Raw genomic sequence first — 18,875 nt, forward strand, 5'->3', positions numbered from 1 at the left:
GACCTCATGGAAATAAGGTACCTTCTGCTAAGAAGGTAGCAGATCAGCTGAAAATATAAATTTTAAGTTTCCTAAAGTCTTGAAATTCCCTGCAGAGAAGTTGCACATTGAGGTGGAAATTGCATAGCATAATGTCAAATGTAACAGGGCCAGCTCCCAGTTAATTTACCAGAATTTAAACTTTGGGGGAGTTCAATGAATTACATATATACATTTGTGTATAAATGCATGAGCCTGTGTGTATAAACATTTTCTCCCATGATTTTGTTTGCAGCCTAACATCAAATACTCTTGCTAATATCAGCTTTAAAAAGTTTTACAGCCATTTCTGTTTCCTATTACTTATAAGGGAAAGCACTCTACTACTTAAAAACCCCATAACGAACCCACAGCCCATTCTGAAAGCATGCATATATATCCTCTTCATCTCTTTGATTTTTATTTCCTGGTCTATCAACTATACATACTAGCTTTATACTTAAGTATCAATAATTACTATATTTAGGCTATCACCATATTAATCTGAAGGTCTTCTCATTGGAAGAAAACTGTGAACCAATGTGTAAATTCTCTCTCCAGTGGCTATACAGCTTGATCAATTCCAACGGTAGGGAGAGGAATTCTCTTTCAGTTAGTCCATCCCACCAACATTGCTTAATACTGGACCAAATGATTTGGACCCAAACCTGCGTTGAACCACAATAATGGCAACCATTGATATGCTAGGCCCACTGCTAAATGCTTCACATAACCCTCTGAATCAATCTCCTCCAGAACCATGTAAGGCTGAGAAGAGAATCCAGAAAAATATAAATTGAGGAGAGTCTGTCAGGGAAATGGAGGAACAGGAAAGCATTAAAAAGTCCTATTCCAGCAGTTTTAAGCATTAGGATCACCTGATTAATATTATTAAAAACAGATGTGCCCACACTGACCCTCCATTCTGTTAAGTCTCCATCACAAAACAGGCGGGGATGGGGGAGAGATGCATATTTAGAAAAACTCCTCAAATATTTGTAGTCTTATCTCCCCCCTCCGTCCTACCTGAGGAGGAGAACTACCGATGTTAATTTGAGAACATTAACCAGGTTCTACCCACAAAGCTACTTGATGGACTCACTGTGAGGTAGGACCTGGGAAATCTGATTTTCTTAAGAACGCTAATGTTGGTCCTCAAGCCCTGCCAGGGCTAAGGTACAAACACATTCATCTAGTGGAGTATGTAAAATATAAAGCCTCAACTACTGTCCTAGAAATACCACTTCTCTTGACTTGAGTTCTACTAAGAGTATAAGGTTATAACCTCTGGTAACAGTTTACAAATGGTTCTCATTATATTTTTTGAAATTGTGACAGAGAAAGACATCTATCAGTCCTTCAACTGTTTGACAGTATATATCATGCCCTGAGCAAGAATATACTTTTCTAGGTTAAACTTAACCAGTTCCTTCCTTGCCAGATGGGTCAAACTCTTTACCTTCGTGGTCACCTCCTCCTCTAGGTAAGGTTTACCAATAACCTCTTTGAAACTGATATTCCAAGCACTGAATACACTATTCAAGATGTAGTCTAATCTACACAGGAGGTCAACATGAAATCTGGTCTCCGGGATATACAAAGGAGGCCAAAGTGTGACCTGCCACTTCCCTCAAGAGAAGACCCTCTGACAAGAAAACACATTTGGTTTCTCTGAACCACTAAAACAGAGCAGGGTCAAATTTATGTCCAGAAAAGTAAGCAACAGGGGCCAAGACAGCTCGAACTGAGAAGCGGTAGAAGCCAAATTCCACCTTGACCCTGACCTACCTACCCACTTGCCCACTCAACCTTCTCTTCATTACACTAAGTTCCTAAATACATAAATGTATTTCTCCTGTGACAAAATACAAAATGTGACATGAGACCTTAGGTAGCCACTACCCCTGGAAGACCACAAGGGACTGAAAAGGTTCACCTGCTAGTCAGTCTCCTTGGTCATGAAGAGAAAACAAGGAGGCAATGGTCTACACTGTTTTTGCTCCATCTCCATAATAGAGTATTGCTGAAGGTTCTTAACAAGGGAGTAATACAACCAGATGTGTGTTTCATAAAGGACATTCTGGTGGTCCAGAGAATGACGGACTAGAGCGAGAAAGCAAGAGCCTCAAGAACATCAAGTGTGAGGGTTACTTGGATAAAGCCAGACAGTGGTAAGCACAGACAGGTTTTAGAGAGGATAAAAGGGAACGGCAGAAAGGAGGTAGAATGGATAGAACTTCACTTAAATAGGGACAATGAGGGACAAAGGTCTAGAATGACTTAAATTTCTATTTAGGAAACTGTGTGGATGGAAGGTTATGAAATTAGAGATAAAGACTACTAGAGGGGCTTCTGAGGAAAGATAACGAGCTCAAAGTTGTACATGATGACACGGATATGCATATAGGCTATTTCAAAGGAGTACCTGGTTGGCAGTTAGAGACCTGAAGCTTAGCAGAGAACTGAGAAAGCAAATACAAAGTGAGAGTCATTGGTGGGAAAGTGATCAGGGAACAGATCAGAATATCCGTGGATACAGGGTAGAGCAGTATCCCCCAAAGTGTGGTCCACAGACTACCTGCACAAAAATCACATGAGATGCTGTTTCTTTATCCTTGAGTCAGAAACCTAGGATGGAAATGGAATTTGGCATTTTAAAATAAAATGTATAAAATGGAGAAGAGGGACCAAGATGCAACTATGTGGAATCTAAAGGCAGCCAATACATGAAAATAAACAAGTGGAGGGGCGCCTGGGTGGCGCAGTCGGTTAAGCGTCCGACTTCAGCCAGGTCACGATCTCGCGGTCCGTGAGTTCGAGCCCCGCGTCGGGCTCTGGGCTGATGGCTCGGAGCCTGGAGCCTGTTTCCGATTCTGTGTCTCCCTCTCTCTCTGCCCCTCCCCCGTTCATGCTCTGTCTCTCTCTGTCCCAAAAATAAATAAACGTTGAAAAACAAAAAAAATTAAAAAAAAATAAATAAATAAACAAGTGGAAAGGGAATAAAAGTGTTGCAATGAAAAAGCCAAGAGCGCAGAGTCAATGTGGTGATGCCACCTTTCAGAGGACGAAGATTACCTGCTATAATCCCGTCCATCTGCTCCAGCGCCGCAGCCAGCATGTCACTTGCATCACTCATCATGTTGTTATCTGTCAAGGGCAAATTCCAACCTAGAGCTGAAAAAGCAATGATGTCGCCATTACATCCTTTACGTGACACGTGCTTCCTGGAGGGTATGGTAACTCAACTTCAAATTGCAACCCCACCTAGATGTCAAACACGGAGAGAGAGCTTCTGAAATGGCAGAGCTGAATGACCTGGCTCGCTTAACATGCTGTGGCCCACCGTCTACCGTCCTGCAAGAGCACATGCTCCATTAGGTAATAAAATAAGGAAGTTTCAGTTCTTGCACTCAAGGTGTTTAACAGCCAGTAGAATGGTTTCCATGCTATACTCTACAGAGCTCTAAGTCTCTGTGAAAAGCATTGAAGATACTGATGGAAACTTCCTGAGGGGCCATCAGCAATGCTCAGTGGACAGATTTTTTTCTCCCTGCACCAGCGCCACCCAATTTCTGCTCTTCCAATTTTGGCCCCCCCCCCACCCCTCCCCCGTATAAGGATTTACCGTAAGACGTGCCTACGAGAAGAGTTTATTAGCATATACACTAAACACACTTGCACACACCTACTGGGATTTTGTAATACAACAACAGCTACCATGTACTGAGTGCCTACAGTGGTCCCTATACATTTACATAAATTACTCATAATCCTTAATCATGACAACAACTCTATGAAATGAATAAACTTGTCTCCATTAGATAGATAATATCAAAGATGTCTGTTGATTTTTGCAACAGAAACACAGCCAATATAGAGCAAAGACCAGGTTTTAGTCTAGGTCTTATATAATACATATTAAATTTCTGTTTATCTGAGTCTATCTGAAAAATAGGTTTATGCTGAAATTATGCCATAATCTACTCATTCTTTTACCTGTGAAAAAATATAATTGAAATTATCTTGGCAAAAAAATTTGATTATTAAAAAGAAAAAGTCAAGACTATGTGATTTCCAATATTAATTAATGCACTTCAGATACTAGACTAAGCACCCATGTAAATTCTCCCAAAAGGCCTAAATAAAGCAATAATTATTTGTTTATCTTCAATAAATATTTATAAATGCTTATTCTCAACCTCTATACTTAACATGTAGTAGCAGCCTACTACTACATGTAAAATAGCTAATAAAAATGTATACAACATTGCAAATGTAGTATGTGATAAAAGGGAAAAATGGAGCAGGAAAAATGGAAAGGTTTGCAAATTAAATAGGGTAGTCTGAGAGAATGATGGATGCAAATGCCAAAGACATCTTTAACAAATTAAAAGTAGTCACATATAGGGGCTCCTGGGTGGTTCAGTCGGTTAAGCGTCCAACTTCAGCTCAGGTCGTAATCTCACAGTTCATGGGTTTCAAGCCCCGCATTGGGTTCTGTGCTGCCAGCTCAGAGCCTGGAGCCTGCTTCAGATTCTGTGTCTCCCTCTCTCTCTGCCCCTCCCCCGTTCGCATTCTGTCTCTGTCTCTCAAAAATATATAAATGTTAAAAAAAAATTAAAAAGAAAAGTAGTCATGAATAGATGGTCTAGTTCAATGGTATTTAAAGTATAGAATTTCTACACATCAATTAAAAAAAGGAAGCAGGGTTGACTCGAACAGACGTGTAACAGAATACACCTTCAGCTAATAAACATAGGAAGAGGCTTAATGTCATTAGTACAAGGAATTTTAGACAAACAATGTGATACCGTTTTATACCCAGTCAACTGGTTAAAAAAAACAACAACAAACTGACACTGCCAAGTATTACAGAAAATGTAGCCTCACAGAGTCTCTTACGGAATGGCGGTGGGAATGTGAAATGGCTTAACAACTTTATGAATAACAGTTTGGCACTATCATATACAATTAAATGCAGTAATTTTCAATCTAACAATATTTACTCCGAAGTACATAATCATGAACATGCAAAAATGTTCATAGGACTGAAAATGTGGACACAAACCAAATGTCCAACGCAAGAGGAGATGAATAAACTGGTATATTTACACAATGGAATTACATACAGCTGTCAAAACAAACCAAAGTAATGTATGTGTAGTATGATTAAATCTATATAGTATAATAGCAAATTATAAGTCTCCAATAAATTCAGCAAAATTTTTGTAAGTTAAAACAATACAAATATAAATAGATTTTAGAAATACATACAGATTCAACATAACTAGACAAAAAGAAAAGAAGAAATGGCAACATGAAATTCAGGATGGTGGATAACTCAAGTCAGGGATATCGGGCGATAGAGGGGATAGACTGAGAAGAAGAGTTATATAGATGAATAAAGGTTACTGTCAAGTTTTTGAGCTAGGTAATAGATTCAGAAGAGTGCTTGGTACATCATTAAAAATGACAAAATGGCAATTTCACTTCTGATAATGTGGAATAGACTTTATTGGACAAACCTTCCCACAAATAGCAATACAAAACACTGGATAAAATATAAAAACAGTTTTGAAGAAACTGGAGAGCAAACACAAGCTGGTAGAAACTGGAGGGAATTCAGCTCTTGAGTAAAGGGAACCATAATACATGAGATACACATTTATATATCTTTTTGGGATACAGAGTAGATCCTAGCTATCCAAATCTTATTGGCTCAAAGGAAAGAAGGGGGTAAACTTCTTAATACTAATTCATGGTAGGCTATGCTAAGAATATATGATATAATCCATTAAAATTACAAACTACAGAGATGTAAGTAAAAAGCCAATTGGGTTAGTGAAATGGAATACTAAGAAAATCGTCAATCCAAAAGTAGGGCAGTAATGGTGGGACAATAAACAGATGGGAGAAATAGAAATCAAATGGTAAGATGGTAGATTTAAATTCAATCATATAAATAATTACATTAAATATAAACAGAATGAACACTATTGAAAGCCAGAGATTATCAGACTGGCTAAAAAGAAAAAAGAAAAGAAAAAAAAAAAAAGACAAACCTAACTATATGCAGTTAATAGATATGTACTTTAAATATAAAGAAAGATAAAGTAAAAGGATGAAAAATGAAGTATCATATATATATATAGTAAGCCTAATAAAGCAGGAGTGACTATATTAATATAAGAAAAATAGCTTTCAACAAAGAAGTATCACCAGAAAGAGATATTTATAACGATGAGTCAATTCATCATGAAGTCGTAACAATCACAAATATTTTTGCAACTAATAACAGAACTTCCAAATACATACGGCAGAACCCAACAAAATTAAAGAAGAATTACATAAATTAAGTCATTCGTATTTGATGTAATTGTTGATATGGTTAGATGTAAGTGTACAGTCCTGTCCTTTTTGTTTGTCCCACCTGTCATTTGTTCTTCCTTTTCAACCCTCTTTTGGAATGGCAAAGGTAGGGGAAAAAATCCAGTAATAACATAGAAGACTTGAACAATATAATCAACCATCCTTACCTAAATCAATATATACTAAAAAAAAAAATTAAAATGCAGAATATACATTCTTTTCAAATCCACTATATTCATCAGGATGGGCCATATATGCAAGGCCACAAAGTAAGTCTCAAAAAATTCCAGTTGGACTTCAAAGGACTACACAGAAGAGTCAAGAACAGCAAACTGAAGTGGAACTAATATTAAAATAGAATTTCCATATTTATTAAAATTCTGACTTGCCCATGGCTTGAGTTATTTTAGAGGCAGCCCAATTTAATGAGCATCTGTGTTGATAAAACTATGTCAACTTTCATGGCTGGGTAAAAGTATTTTTAAAAACAGTAAGGCTGAATACAAAGGCTTCAGAAAATCCCTTGTTCTAAAAAGATCCTTACACACTTAATACAATATTACTCCAAATACAGTGGAAAATTACTCCACAATAAAAAAGACTGAACTGACACATGCAACATTATGCTGAGCAAAAGCCAGAGATGAACAACTATGTACTACATGATTTCTTTTATATGAATCAAGAACAAGCAGCAATCTACAGTGATAGAGAGTAAGACAACAGTTACTTGCAGGAAGTGGCAAATGATCCGGGAGGCGGGGGGGGGGGGGGGGGGGGGAATGGCCAGGGGGAGTTCCTGTTCAATATACTGATTGAGTGGTTGGTTACACAAGGTTATACATTTGTCAAAACTCATCAAACTATACACTTTAAGATGTGTGCATTTCACTGTATGTAAATTTCATCTCAAATTTTAAAATTTGGTAAAGACTGTTATCAATTAAAAATGAAATTGTAGAGGGGCGGCTGGGTGCCTCAGTCAGTTAAGCACCTGACTCTTGGTTTCAGCTCAAGTCATGATCTCACGGTTTCTGAAATCAAGCCCCAAATCCAGCTCTGTGCTGACAGCATGGAGCCTGCTTGGGATTCTCTCTCTCCCTCTCTCTACCCCTCCCCCACTTTCTCTCTCAAAATAAACAAACATTAAAAAATTTTTTTTAATTAAAAAAATGAGACTGTAGTTTTAAAATGAACTAAATAAAAGGGTTAATGTAAAAAGCAAATGCATGGACTTATAATGATGTCATAAATCAAAGATAATGAATAATCCAATTATACACTTGAGGTCCAAAGTAAAAGACTCCGAATATCCAAGTCCCTTTGTTCCAATTCATTGCCTACCCAGAAACCTGCTGATTATAATTTGGTCTTGTGGGTCCACAAATCATTTAGATTAAAACTTCAACATCCAATAATTTTCATATGATAGCAAATTCACTTCTGAACTCTAAAGAGCTAATAATGTACTTCTTTGAATGACTTGCTGAAGGGAAAAAAATACCAGAAAATATAACTACCAAAACAAAGGAGTGGGGTTTGGGTTCAAGGTCATAGCTCAAACTTGGGAAAGCCCTATTTGTTGGGCGATTTAAACAGTGCTCTTGGGGTGGGGTAGCTCAGCTGGTTAAGGGTCTGACTCTTGATTTTGGCTCAGGCCATGATCTCATTGTATGGAGCCTTGAGTCAGGCTCTGCGTTGACAGAACAGATTCTCTCCCACCTCTCTCTGCCTCTCCCCTCCACCTCTCTCTCAAAATAAACATTAAAAAAACTAAAATAAACAAACAGATCAGCGCTATTTGCAGAAGTCCTTAGTCTAGTGCTTTCCTATTCCAATGGCTCAATAAAAATAAATTTAGAGAAGTCTTAGAAAAGCAATCTTCTGGGGATAACATTCATATATTAAAGGACACACACACAAAAAAGACTCAATAGAAAAGAAAAGCATGTTCTGGGTATATTTCAAGCTTGGTCAGGACCCATTTAGAGTAGATTTGAATGGGATAAAATATTAAGGAAAGTTCCAGCAATGGGCGTGGTAGCTAAAGAGTTGGCAGAAAACCACATTTTGCTGGGTTGCTGACTGACTGATGTTTTAGGTCAGGCTCACTTCCCAGTCTCTCTGTGAAGAAGGAAAAAAAGACTAAGAAAATTAGTAAGTTTGTTCTAAACTTGGGTAAGAATGCCATTTATCCTAGCTTTCTCTGCTTTCCTTAGCTCAAATATTTAGGTTTGAAGAGAACTTCTAATTCATGCCCAGAGACAGATACAATTCACAGAGATCGAGACACTTAGAAGAAGAAATCCTTTTGTTAAGAGAATGTTTACAAACATTCCACTAGGCTGGTGGAGTGCCATATTATTATATGGTCATTATGAAAACAATATATATTTTCATATAAATTACTCATAGATTTCTCATCAATTTCTCCTCCCAAGATGCTCACTAGGGATGTTAATCAATTACACAATATTCCCAGTGTATGCAGCAATACAGTCTCAGCAAAGACAAAATGTCTTAAAAATGGAAAGACCGAGTAGTTCGGACTATCAGTGATTCCCAAGGTGTGGTTCCTGGACCAGCAGCAGCCTCACCTGCACCTAGTTAGAATGCAAATCCTTGAGTCCACCCAAAACCTACTGAATGAGAAATTCTAGGAGGTTTTTACAGGCTGTGCAGGTGATTCTGATTCACACTCAATCACTGTGCTAGAGCATAAGAGCCCGTCTTTCCTTTTGAGACAACAAGCTCCACCCAAGATGAGGTTGAACTGGCGACCAAGGTAAACAAGGGAAGAGCTCCTCTCCCCAGTCACTGCTTCTTTTGATCCAAAAATAACAGCTCTGAATAAACAATTCAGGTTTCAACCCGATAAGTCTCCTTTTAAACTTCAACTATTAAGCCCTTATGCCTGTAACATTTTATGATTCTTATGCAATCCTCCTTGTTTTCTGGTTCTCTGCTATGCATCTGTCATCACATACTTTCTCCTCCCCACTCTATTAGCCCAAATCCTTTTCACCTCCAATCTGCTCTAAGATCCCTGTAAAATTAATTCAGAATCACTTGAAAAGGCAACAATGGTAAGAAGTGGAGGTCAAGGTGCCCAGGAAGTGCCAAAAACAGAAAGACTGGGGATGTTGGCAGTAGGGGTGATATCTAATGTTCAACAAAATTTTTAAAATCTGTCAGGGGCGCCTGGGTGGCTCAGTTGGTTAAGCATCCAATTTCGGCTCAGGTCATGATTTCATGGTTTCTGAGATCGAGCCCGCACTGGGCTCTGTGCTGACAGCTCAGAGCCTGGAGCCTGCTTTGGATTCTGTGTCTACCTCTTTCTCTGCCCCTCCCCCCACTCACACTCACTCACTCTCTCTCCCTCTCAATAAATAAATGTTAAAAAAATGTTAATTTGTCAAACTCTAAAGTAAGTATAATATTGATGATATCATTGAAAATGTGAACACTATGGGGCGCCTAGGTGGCGCAGTCGGTTGAGCGTCCGACTTCAACCAGGTCACGATCTCGCGGTCCGTGAGTTCGAGCCCCGCCTCAGGCTCTGGGCTGATGGCTCAGAGCCTGGAGCCTGTTTCCGATTCTGTGTCTCCCTCTCTCTCCGCCCCTCCCCCGTTCATGCTCTGTCTCTCTCTGTCCCAAAAATAAATAAACGTTGAAAAAAAAAAAATTAAAAAAAAAGAAAATGTGAACACTGTATATTTGATGATATTAGGGGATTATTTTAGTTTTTAAGTTATAATAATTACTTTTAAGAGTTCTTACTTTTTTAGAAGTTATTAGCAAAATATTCACTGATAAAATATGACATCTGGAATTTGCTTTAAAATAATAAACAGGAAGGGAAGAAGGGTAAAGATATAAATGACACAAGATTAGTCAAGATTGTTGAAAGTGACTGATAAGTACATGCGATAACATCACACTATTCTCTCTACACTTTCATATACTTGAGATTTTCCATAATAAAATATTTACACTTTTTCATCCGTATCTGTAGATGATAGGATTTTCAAACACCCTTGACCATGATATATTGTCTTAAATACTTTATTTTTCTGTCATGACCTCAAGCACACCAAGGTCTCACCAAATATTTACAAACCAAATAAGAAAATACTTATTTTAACCACCTGCATAAACAAAAACACGCACTCAGAAAATGGGATGGCCTCTCACAGAGAGTTTGTGAGGCAGAGCATAAAAGTGCAAGTATTAATGACTGTGCCTTAGTCAAAGTTACTTCTCTTGCTCACTAATATGAAGAGCCAAAAGATGATGGGGCCACATTGGTAAGTAAATAAATGAAACACCAAGGGAAAACAGGACAAGATAAAAGGAAACGAGCTTCTCAGCTCTATGATGTTAATATTTAGGAATAACTACAAGGGAATTGATAAAAAGGTGAACACAATAAGCCAAGATCCTTTACTTCTTGAATTAAAACATGTTGCTACTATTTGAAAAACTGATTGTACTAAATATCAGTAAATCTGAAGATCTTGTGAGAAGGTGAAAGAATGTTCCATTTCTCCCGATCTACTATCGTTAGCTATAATGACTGCAAGAAGAAGTTGTGAATTTGTCTAAGGTCACTCAAGAAGTAAGGTTTGAGCCCAAAACCCATGTTGTTCCCCATAGGTATTCATGAAAAGGCTAGTCAGCCCTGACTCAGACCACCAACCTTGACCCTTCTCACGAGCTTCCAAACCAGATTACATACCTACCTCCAGCGTGTGCAGCCCTGACTGCCTAGCATGCTGGACAACATACCCGTCCCTGAACATACACCTGCTCACCTCCGTGCAGTCACGAGAGCTGCTCCTTCCCTGCTCGGACCGCCCTGTACGCCCTGGGACACTTACTCTCAAGATTCAGCTTGGGGATCCGTGCTGCCAAGGCCTTGTTGCCTCTCTCAGAGCACCCCGGGCATGAGTCCACAGAGCCCTAATTTTATAATATTTGCCTTCTCGACTAAGCTGTGTATCCGCAGTATCTCGTGTGGCAGACAGCAGGCTTCCAGCGTGGTGCCGTGTTCCAGCGGCTCCTCAAACAGGTACGCTTCTGTCAAAATGACTCTAGCTCCTATATCCTGTTTGCAGCAAATAGTGTGACCTTCCTCTTAGCTGCGTATGTCAAAAACTTATTTCCTCACCCTGACTCTTAAGAGAAATTTGGATAAATCTGATGGTTGCTATCACCTACAATCTTACAAAGTGAATTTTCACACTCTTCAAAACGTAGGTGAACCAAAGCCATTGTGCAACTTTGGGATGATGTTATTTCTAAGAGTTTGCAAACTGAGTTCTCAACAGGATGGAGGAGTATTAGGGGGCCTGAACAGGTTTTAACTTCTGACTTTTCTAGCTACTCTAACCCTAACCTTCACGCATCTCTTCTTTTTAGCTTTTACAAACCCAGAGACTCATCTGTCTCCTAGTTTTCTGCCAGGTCTACCAACCTAGCCTTAGCTGGCAAGAGGTAAGCAGTTCTGGGATATCGGAAATCCAGACTGATACCCTGCGGGGGCAGGAGAGGGTTAATAGCTACTCAAAGCTCTAAAAGGGAGGGAAAGGACAAGCATGTTTTATACACTGTGGGTCATGACCCCTATAATCAGAAGGCGGTGGAATAAATTTAGCACATTGCAATCAACATTTGAATAAAATAGAAAACATCAAGAGTGTCCCACAAGAAGAAAAGGTTAAGTATTGTTTTGTGAAACTTTTGATTCAGTTATATATACACACATCTGTATGCAATAAATATTAACTGAAGGCCTACCATGTGCCAGGTACGAGCAAAAAAAGAAAAAATACCTCTGCCTTTAGGTAGCTGACATTCCCATGGTTTCAGCATAATGGGGAAGGAGCTTGGGGGGCATGCACGCATATGTATTGCATCATGATAGAAGAAAGTATATCTTACACTAGGTCAAAAACACTTGAGAAAGACTGCTCTATAGGGCAACGACTTAAAATGTGGTCTGTGAACTGGTTCATTAACTATCACCGGTCAACTATGAGTTAAGTTCAGAAACTAAGTATTTAGAAAATCTTATAGCAACTGGACCTTGCTATGATATCCAATTATGTGATCATTTTGCTGGCCCACCCAATTTTTTAAAATTGAATTTTACAAAATCAATCCATGATGAATTGGAAATAAGAAAAAAAAACAAAAAAACAACACTGGTCCTTTACCAGAGATGGCTGGAGAAGCAGTGCTCTGGAGGACACATCGGGCAGGTGCCTTGGGAGAAAGTGTGTACCCAGTACTCAGATTGGAAACTGCAACTGTGGATCACAGAGAGAGAGAATAGGCAGCATGGGGAGCAAGAGAAACCCAACAACTGGGGAGCACCGTTCAGGTTCTCTCTGCACACATGTCACATGATGAAAGTAATTAAATGACAAGCAGAAAACTGTTTGCATTGATGATGACATGTGCTTAAATTTGAAGTGAAACAAAAGAAGTGAAACAAAAACCATTTGGGTTATGTAAAATTAATATCAGTGGCAGTCATATACTTGAACTTCTTTGTCTAATTACAATGCATCACAGCAGGGGCGCCTGGGTGGCTTAGTTGGTTAAGCATTCGACTCTAGATTTCAGCTCAGGTCATGATCTCATGGTTCATGGGTTTGAGCCCCGCATCAGGTTCTGTGCTGACAGTATGGACCCTGCTTGGGATTGTCTCTCTTCCTCCCTCTCTGCCTTTCCCATGCTCACTCTCTGTGTCTCTCAAAAATAAACATTAAAAAAAAAAAAATACAGAATGATATTCTTATGATGCATCACAGCAGCAAAACACGTTTAATTTCTGATCCAGTTGGTTTTAATTATAGCAATAAAGGCTACATAGTTCATGCTAAAACTTCATAGTCTGTCACTAATACTACACGGCCAAAAATGTACTGTATTTAAAAACGAAAGAATCCTGCCAGCATACCAAATGGATTGGGGAGAATGGTAAAAATTGTGGGCTAGGGAACAGTTTTGTGGAGGAATAAGACTCTATAATAATTTAAAAAACTAAACTGTCTAGTGGATAATTTCTGTTGGTTTTATTTCAATGAGGAGTTAGTTACACTGTTGGCTGTATAGTAAGCAGAAGGTTATCTTTTTCTTTAATAGCATATATGTGTCTGGCCATAACAGACAAGTCTTCAGCTCCTGGAGGAAAAAAATCCAAGCCAGAGCCATTTCTGAAACCAATACTCTACTGTGTATTAACTAACTAAAATCAAAAAAATTATTGTAAAAGAAGAAAAACAGAGCCCTGAAATGATATAGCTGAAAGTACAAAATACATTCTTAACACTATTAAAATATTAAAAAGACACGAAAATTTTGTACAATTAATGAGTCCCCAATCAAGTATTAATTGATGGATGATACAATGTTTTGCAAACTATTTCTATTTCAGTTGTGAATGACTAGCACTAACTGCTGCAGTGGGAGATGTCTTAGGGGAGGGGTAAAGAGAATCAGGAAAGCAAGGCCAAAAATTATTTCCCAACACAAGAGCTGACAAACTATAGCCCATAAGCCAACTCAGGCCCACTACCTGTTTCTGTAAATAAAGTTTCATTGGAACAAAGTCACACTCATTCGTTCACATATCATCTGTGGCTACTTGCACGTTCAGCGGCAGAATGAGTAGTTTTAACTCACAAAGCCTAAAGTATTTACTATCCGGCCAAATGCAGGAAATGTCAGCGAACCCCTGCCCCAACCCATCCCATAGCCTCCTGACAATCCACAGAATCCTCTCCTATATGCACGTTCACCCACTGACTAAACAATATATATACATTTTTCTTTTGTGTGAGAGAGCAGGGGAAGGGGAGAGGGAGAGAAAGAATCTTAGGAAGGCTCCATGTTCAGCGTGGAGCTGGATGGACGCTGGGCTCGATCACATGACCCTGAGGTCATGACCTGAGCCGAAATCGAGTCGGACGTTCAACTGACTGAGCCACCAAGATGCCCTGAACAATATTTACTGAGTACCTATTATGCATCAGGCACAAATATAAGTGATGAGGGTATAACAGTAAAGAAAAAGAAAAAAAGAAAATGGAGAAGAAAAAAGAGTAAAAGTTGTTATTCTAATGGCAAGAAACTATAAGCAAATAGTTTAAATATACAGTAGATGATATGGTGTTAAGTGATATGGGAAAACAAAGCAAAGGAGAATTAAGTTAACATTAACTTACTACGTATCGGTCACTGTTTTACATGCTCTTCATGTATTAATTCATTGAATCTTCTCAATAATCCTATTGACAAATATTTAGCCCTATTTTATAGGTTATAAAACTGAGCCACAGAAAGACACTCAAGTCATACAGCTAGAAGAAGGATGTGAGGCCAGACAGACCCAACTCTAGAGCCCATGCTCTTAATTACACATTGTGATGGCTCTTTGTGCAGAAAGGGAATGACAGGGAGTCACAATTTTAATATGCTAATCAGGGAAGACCCCAATGATAAAATGATGCCGGGCAAAGCTTGGTAAGAGGTGAGGGGGAGGGGCCCTCGGTGGCTCAGTCGGTTGAGCATCTGAGTCTTGATTTGGGCTTAGGTCATGACCTCACAATTCATGAGATTGAGCCCCATGTCTGGCTCCCGTGCAACCTGCTTAGGATTCTCTGCCCCTCCCTAACTTGTTCTCTCTCTCTCTCTCTTTCACAAAATAAATAAATAAACTTAAAAAAAAAAAAAGAGGGGAGGGGGAAAGTCACATGACTATATAGGAAGAGCTTCCATGTAGAAACAACCAACCAGTACAACGGCCAGAAGGGAGAACTTGATGTAGCTTCATGTAGTCTGTATAAGGGGAGAAGAGAAGTCACACAGTGAAATGCACAGGTCTTAACTGTACAGTTTGATGAGTTCTGATGAATGCACACACCTACATAACACACCCCCAATAAGATATCAACACTTTTATCACCTTGTGTGTGTTTTGATGGAAAAGCTAACACAATTTGATACACTGCTTGGGAAAAAGAAAGGACTCAAGGGCTGTGGCCTATTCCATAGAAGGATGGGGTGGCCATTTACCGAGGTGACTAACCTGCCTGCTCCCAACTCTGAGCATGACAAGTACTTCCTCTACCTATCAAAGGAAGGAAGCAAGAACTACTAAATCATCATCCATGGAGTCATCACCTGCTATCTTTTGCACTAAAGCCAAACGAAACACCAGCATCTTGTATAGTGAAAGCTATATGTCATGGCAGAACACCCAAGCAAAATTCGTGACTATGGCATCAAACACTCCCATAGCACTCCTTTTGCATATATATATACTTCTATTGCCAGGTACCATATGGAACCATTAGTTGTCTCTGCTAGATGCTATACTTGGCAGGTAGGCTCACTTAACTAGGCCTGTGGAATAGAGTCTCTACTTGAGTGAGCTTTTTAAGAACTAAGGTCCTACTCTTAATAATTTCTACCAAGCTTAGCTCAGGATATAGTGCTCAGTAAAGATTCAATAAATAAATGAATAATCATTTATATCCACCAACACAAAACTATTCATTAATCACCATAAAGCATGCTATACTCTCCCTCGCTCGCGCGCACTCTCTCTCTCTCTCTCTCTCTCCCCCCTATAGAGTGCTGCACAGGAAAGAATGGTACATTAATGGACTTATTTGGCAATTTTGTGTTTTAGATCATCAACCCAAATTTTTTTTTTCATTTTAATAAAAGTTCTGGTAACCCATACCTTTCAAGAGAGAATGTGCTATCTGTTGAATAACTAGGGCAAGGCTACCAAATGGCAAATATTAATCAGGATTTTTCATTTTTACTGTATACAGAACTAGTGCTTCAAAATGACATGAAAAAATGTATACATTCATTGATACACATACATGTTCATTCAAAGAGTATTTATCACATCCCCACCACATGCCAGAAACTACTGTTCCAAGCACTGAGGAGTTTTCATTCACATGAACACCCCCAATTTCTGCATTCATCATCCAATCAAGTCCACTTCACAGACCGGTTAAGTGAGCCCACCCACCAGAGACATACCTTTTTCCCTAGCCAAGTACAGCATCTGAATTATTTTCTAGTGCCAACCCCAAACTTGGACATTCTAAATGACTGGGGTAACATGGTGCTTGCTTAAGCTTTAAAAACAAGGCAAAGAAACAAGATACTTGGTTTTTCTATTTTTGCTATTTATATTCTGTGTATGGAAAGTCTTTCTTTAAATTATCTTAATCTCAGGATGCCTCAAATTTTGCCTTGTGGTAAAAAGTAATATAGTATTGAGGCGCCTGGCTGGCTCAGTCGGTTAAGCAGCTACTTCGGCTGAGGTCATGATCCCACCACCGTTCGTGGGTTCAAGCCCTGTGTCAGGCTCTGTGCTGAGAGCTCAGCTTCAGAGTCTGTGTCTCCCTCTCTCTCTGCTCCTCCTCCACTTGCACTTGTCTCAAACGTTAAGATAAATTTTAAAAGAAGGTAATATAGTATCAAAAATGTATTTTTCCCCAAGAAACTCCTGGCTATGTCTCGAGTCAGCTGTAACAAGTGTCGCTAGAGAAAGCCCAGCTGGTTCCACTTCCAATGCCTGCTATCTAACCGTGACTGGACACTTGGTGCTACTCATCAATCCCCACATTCATCGTTAGTTCCCTCCCTATCACATTCTTCATGATGGCTGTCTCCAAGAATCCCTACAAAATTCTCCCGTAGTCTATTCCTATTCCTGCCCACGCTTAAACTCAGTAGATTACTTCATACCCTACTGGACAGAGAATCCTGGGGAGCTCTCCTCTAAGTGTATACTTACTTGTCTGCTCCCATCTTCTGTCCTAAGAAAACTTGCCACCCTTATTCTTGATCTCATCCCAGCTTTTTTTTTGAACAACTGCTCCCTCTTTCTCTTTCATCTTCAATTATTCCCTTCTGCTCAACCAATAAAATGTCAAAAATCTTCTGGACCTAAAAATCCTAGCCAAAACAAACAAGCAGAAAGCTCCCAAATCCTTCCCTTTGCCCTTCATAAGTTACAGATCTAGCTCTGACTCTTCACAATTACACCCCTGAAATGAGTGGTCCCCACATACTGCTTTCCCCTCTCCCCACTCCAGTCTGGCTGCCATCTCTACTCATCTCATAATTTAAAAAAAAAAAAAAAAAATCCCCCAGGCAACAAAAGCAGAATTAAACCAGTGGGACTACATCAAGTGAAAAAGCTTTTGCACAGCAAAGGAACTCATCAATAATATTAAAAGGTAACCTACAGAATGGGAGAAAATATTTGTAAATCATATATCTGATAAGAGGTTAATACCCAAAATATATAAAGTTGAATAGCAAAAAAATAAATAAATAAATAAATAAATCAGATTTTAAAAATGGGCATTTATTCCAAAGAAGATATACAGATGGACAACAGGTGCACGAAAAGAAGCTCAAAATCACCAATCTTCAGGGAAATGAAAATCAAAACCACAATGAGATATCACTTCACATTTGTCAGAATGGCTAGAGTCAAAAAGACAAGAAATAACAAATGCTGGTGAGGATATGGAGAGAAAGAAAACCCTTATGTACCTTTGGTATGAATGTAAATTAGTGTACCCACTATGGAAAACTGTGGAGGTTCCTCAAAAAATGAAAAACAAAGCTACCATATGATCCAGCAATCCCACTTCTGTGTATTTATCCAAAGAAACTGAAAACATTAACTCAGAAAGACACATGCACCCTCATTCATGGTCACTGGAGCATTATTTGCAATAGCCAAGATAGGGAAACAACCTGAGTGTCCACTCACAGACAAATAGATAAAGCATGGGGAGCACCTAGATGGGTCGGTCAGTTAAGCATCCAACTCTTAATTTCAGCTCAAGTCATGATCTCATGGTTGTGAAACTGAGTGCTCTCCCTCTCCCTCTGCCCCGACCCCTGCTCACACATTCCCCCCACTTTCTAAAACACACACGCATACACACAAGAAAGCATGGTGTATACATACCTTGAGGATATCATGCTAAGTGAATGAAGTAAGTCAGACAAAGACAAATATCATATGATCTTACTTCTATGTGAAATTCCAAAAAAAACACCAAAAAACAAATAACAAAGCAAAACAAAAAACCAAACCCAACCTCATAGATACACAGAACAGATTGGAGACTGTCAGAGGTAAAGGGTTGAGGGGTGGTCAAAATGGGGCCAAAGATACAAACTTCCAGTTACCAAATAAAGAAGTCATGGAAATGTAATGGACAGCACGGTGACTAGAATTAATACTACTGTACCGCATATTGGAAAGTTGTTAAGAGGTGATCATTTCACAATATATACAAATACTGAATTATGTTGCACACCTGAAACAAATATAATGTCGTGTGTCAATTATACCTCAATAAAAAAAAAAGGCTGAAAAATAAACAAATGGTCCTAAAAACAAAGATGGGAAAACAGCCTTTCATCAG

The 18,875-nt window shown here is 39.0% G+C and overlaps 1 protein-coding gene across 12 annotated transcripts in view; it reads right to left on the bottom strand.

The window, feature by feature from the left end:
• PPFIBP1 (PPFIB scaffold protein 1) overlaps nt 1-18,875 on the bottom strand; it is a 173,461-nt gene that overhangs the window by 59,021 nt on the left and 95,565 nt on the right. For all 12 annotated transcript variants that reach the window (XM_086713770.1, XM_086713768.1, XM_086713766.1 and 9 more), the window contains one exon: nt 3,094-3,192. In XM_086713770.1, coding sequence (XP_086569896.1) covers nt 3,094-3,157 — 64 coding nt within the window. In that variant the 5' untranslated portion in view covers nt 3,158-3,192. The remainder of the gene's footprint in view (nt 1-3,093; nt 3,193-18,875) is intronic.

This window comes from Puma concolor, chromosome B4 (genome assembly GCF_028749965.1).
Source record: "Puma concolor isolate L17-30 chromosome B4, mPumCon1.1.hap2, whole genome shotgun sequence".
In the NCBI taxonomy this organism is placed as follows: Eukaryota; Metazoa; Chordata; class Mammalia; order Carnivora; family Felidae; genus Puma; species Puma concolor.